The sequence below is a fragment of the Mesoplodon mirus genome (assembly GCF_964341445.2).
Source record: "Mesoplodon mirus genome assembly, chromosome: 19".
NCBI lineage: Eukaryota > Metazoa > Chordata > Mammalia > Artiodactyla > Ziphiidae > Mesoplodon > Mesoplodon mirus.
The window spans coordinates 62,283,759-62,287,642 of NC_138995.1; the positions used below are offsets into that span (position 1 = coordinate 62,283,759).

General features: G+C 58.9%; 1 protein-coding gene across 2 annotated transcripts; it reads right to left on the reverse strand.

Annotated features, from left to right (window-relative positions):
• Window positions 1-640: 640 nt before the first annotated feature.
• COX6B2 (cytochrome c oxidase subunit 6B2) lies at window positions 641-1,868 on the reverse strand (the record flags this gene model as incomplete). 2 transcript variants are annotated; one of them, XM_082607141.1, is made up of 4 exons in its annotated part: window positions 1,700-1,864; window positions 1,453-1,581; window positions 935-1,035; window positions 641-824 (listed from the first exon to the last, which is right to left on the reverse strand). In XM_082607141.1, the coding sequence occupies exons 2-4, from the start codon at window positions 1,562-1,564 to the stop codon at window positions 774-776; spliced, it is 264 nt and encodes an 87-aa protein (XP_082463267.1). In that variant the 5' UTR covers window positions 1,565-1,581; window positions 1,700-1,864. The 2 variants fall into 2 exon arrangements, with proteins under 2 accessions (XP_082463267.1, XP_082463266.1); XM_082607140.1 differs by having other exon boundaries at window positions 641-1,035; window positions 1,700-1,868.
• Between the last annotated feature and the right edge of the window lie 2,016 nt (window positions 1,869-3,884).

Genomic DNA, 3,884 nt, shown 5'->3' on the forward strand with positions numbered 1-3,884 from the left:
AGGAGAAAAGGCTACTCCTGGCTGTGGACAGGGCGCTCCAAAGACCTAGGGGACCAGTGCAGAGCACGGTGATGGGGTTGGGGATGTGCTGGGAGGGATGTGGAGTCAGAGAGGACAGGGGAGGGAGGGAGTGGTGGCGAGCCGGGAAGGGTCGGGAGCAGGGGAGGGAGTGATGGGGTCAGCGCGGGGTGGTATGTAAAAGACTCCTTGGAGCTTGAGATGGGATGGAAGGGGTGGGGCAGGAAGTCCAGGAGCCAGCTGGGGAGGTGGTCCAGGAGGGGAAGAGGATCCTGAAGGAAGAGGTGGAGGGAGGACGTGGGTGACAGGTAGGTGTGGGGACTGAGAGGCAGGAGGACCTTGGAACCATCCTGGTGGGCAAGTGTGGGGACTCAAAGAGCCAAGGGGGACCCTGCTGAGAAGAGACTGCTGCCTGCTGGAGGGGGGAAAGTGGGAAGGGGGTGGGAGAGGGGGGCTCAGCTTGCTCCTACCCTGACTGTCCTCCCTCCATACCAGCCCTGATGGAGCCCAGTCCTCCCTCACCCCTCCCACGATTAGAACCAGTAGTGTTGGTTGCAGGGCACAGACAGGGAGGACCTCCCGACGCCCCCGCACCTCACCGACCAGACATTAAGAAGAAATATCAGCAATAACATAGCTTTATTTGTGGCTTAAAGATGGGGCGGGGTTCGGGGTGGTGGGGCCCATTCTCCAGACGAGAGAATCGGGGGTGATGACACTGATACTGATCCCTCGGAGAAGCCGCCCTCAGGCCGTTAGATTTTGCCAGCGAAAGTCCCGTCCTTGATCTCGGTCCAGCGCTGCACCTGGGTGGGGGGGTAGGAGGGAGGAAGGTGGGGAGCGGGCGCTTGCTCAACTCAGCCGGCCCATCCTCCCTCTCCCGGCCCGTCTGTGCGCTGCCCCTCTGTCCGCTCACCCAGCTCATGGGGCATAGCGCGTGGAACACGCGGAAGTAATACTCGCAGGGCTGTGTGCTTTTCCCGCGGCGGTTCATCCTCTTGACGCAGGGATGGTAGTCTGCCGAGTGTGTGTGTTGGGAAGGCGGGGGCGGAGCGGGCAGGTGGGCGTGGTCGCAAGCACGCCCCGCCCCCTCCACGCCAAGGCCTCGCCCTCCAGAAAGGCCCAGCCGCAGACACGCCTCCTCCCCGCAAGGCCTGTCCTATCCTGTCACCCCTCCCTTCCATGACTTGATCGCACGCCTCCAGAATAGGCCCCAACCTTCCACTGATAGGTCCCGCCCCTTTCATACAAGCCCCCTCCCCTCCCAGGTAGGCCCCGCCCCTTCCGACCGTGGTCTGCTCCACCTCCCACCCCAAAGGTCTCCGCCCCCGCGGCGAGTCCGGGACCCTCTCCTCGTCCTCAGGTGGGGCGCGCCCCTTCCTGCCTCCCACCTTCTCTCACCCGCTCCCCCTAACTTGGCCCGCGAGGTTTTACCCAGCAAGTTCTGGTAGCAGTTACGGGTCTGGTTCTGCTTGGGGAAGCGCGGGTCGAAGGGTGGCGTTGGCCATCTCCCCTTGCTGGGCTTTGGGCAATCAATACCCAACATCCACGAAGGCGGCGGCCCTTGCGGGAAGGGATGGGGTTCCGTGGGGCCTAGGGGGCGCCCCTCGCTCCGACCCGCACTCAGCTCCTGACCCCTACCACGAAACCCAGCCCCCGTTCCCACCCGTGCTGCCCTCACCAGGCTGATGTCAGCGGGTCACTGGCTCAGTCGTGCTTGTGGCTCCGTCCGGGGAACCCCCGGCTTCTGAGTCTCGAGGGTCCCAGCCCAGGAAAAACACGACCCTCCCGGCCGGATTGGCTGGGACCCCCGGAGCCGCAGCCAATGGACGCCGTTGCGCCGTTGCGTTGGGACGCGGGGCGGGGTCGGTGTGGACCCGCCTTCCCCGCCGCGACTCCCACCTCCCGGCCCGACACCCCCTCTTGGGGACGGAGCTCACACACAGGCACCCGGGCGCTGCTCTTGACGAGTCTCAGGCTCAGGCTTTTAATCTCTGCGAAGCTGGGCCACCACTCAGGTTCTCCCTCGACCCGCCCCCCGGTATAGATAGCTCTGGTCTCTACCGGAGAAGGAGCATCCCCGCCCGGCCTTTTCAGCACCCTGATTCTTACAGTAGAGGTGCACAACACCTAGGGTCCTGTGAGGACGAGGAAAGAGACAGGGTGGGGTCTGGGCTCCTGGACGCCAGCGCCAGGTATAAGGCTGATCTGCAGGGCTCAGGGGCTACCTGGCCCCGCTGGGCTCCTCTGGACACTTCGGCGACTGAGGTTGAGTCCCCCGCATCCCGCTATTGAGGCCGCTGGGAACGGTGCATGCTGCAGAGAGAAAGCCAGAGAGGGCTTTGGGGGATCGGCAGGGAGAGAGTAGTAACTGCTCGATAAATACATGCTGATGGGGGGCGGGGGGCGCGGTCCTGCTCCAGGGCCCGGCAAGCCTGAGCTGGAATCCGCGTTTCCACCAGTGTCCCTCCTAGGTTTCTCTCCCTTCTGCCTCCTTAATATCAAGTCTGACTCTGGATCCTTTGCCCCAACATCCAAACGCACTAATATCTCTTTCCTCTTAAGAAGCCCTCTTTTGTCCCACATCCTATACCAGCTTCCTCTTCAGGTCCCTCCTTCCCTTCCAGCAGATCACTTGGAAAGAGCTTGTCTACTCCTCCTCTCGGATTCTCCTCTTTACATACATATGTATGTATACAAGTAGTGGGAAAATACACATCCCATGAAATTTACCACTGTAACAGTTTTAAAGTGTACAATTCAGTGGCATGAATTACATTCATAATGTTGTGCAAGCACCACCACTACCTAGCTCCCAGGACATATTCATCACCCCAAAAGGAAACCCCAAATCCATTAAGCAGTCCCTTCCCATTCCTCCCATCCCTTGCAGCTTCTGGCAGCCACCAATCTGCTTCCTGTCTCTTCGGATTTGCCTCTTCTGGACATTTCTTGCAAACGAAAATCGTACACTATGTGGCCTTTTGTGTCTAGCTCCTTTCACTCAGCCACATGTTTTCAAGAGTTGCAGCACGGTGATCCACTTCCTGTGCTCCCTTAAGCCTGCCCCATTTAGGTCTTCGTCCCCACCAGGTCACCTCCTTGCTGTTACATCCAGAGGTCCTCTCGTCCTGTCTTCCTTCACCTGCTCGCGGCATTTGACACAGCTGCTCTCACGATGCTCCTCATCATTTTCTTCACTTGGTGTTCAGGATGCTGTTCCGTGTTCACTCTCTCTGACTATGGTTCCCCTGTCCCTAAACACCTTGGCCTCTGTCTCCACCTGCAGTCACTCGCTGGTGACCTCCAGTCTCATAGCTTGCAGCAACCATCCATTTGCTGATGATTCCCCAAATCATTCCAGACTCATGTGTCCAGCTGCGTACCCCGCATCCTCACCTGACATCTCAGAATCAAGGTGTCCAAAATGGAATTCCTGATCTTGTCCCTGACATCTACTCCACTCACAGCCTCCTTGACTGCTGCATCTTCCCAGTGGCTCAGATCCCAAACCTTGAAGTCACCCTCAATGCCATGTCAACATGCCCAATCCATGAGCTGATCCATTGGCTCAACCATCAACGTATCTCTGGAACCCCACCACTTCTTAATACCTCCATCCCTTCCCCTCTTGTCCAAGCCACCATCATCTTGTGCCTGGGTCATTGCAACTGCCTCCCCACTCTTCTCCCAGCGTCCACCCTTCCTCCTCTACCTTCACACTTCAGCCAGAGAGAGTCCTTTCTAACATACAGCAATTCCAGCCGTTCTGCTCAAAACCCTCCAGTTTGCTCAGCGTCAAACCCAAAGTACTTAAGATGGCCCCACATGATGGTGCCACCCTCGTGACTCCTGTGACCACAATT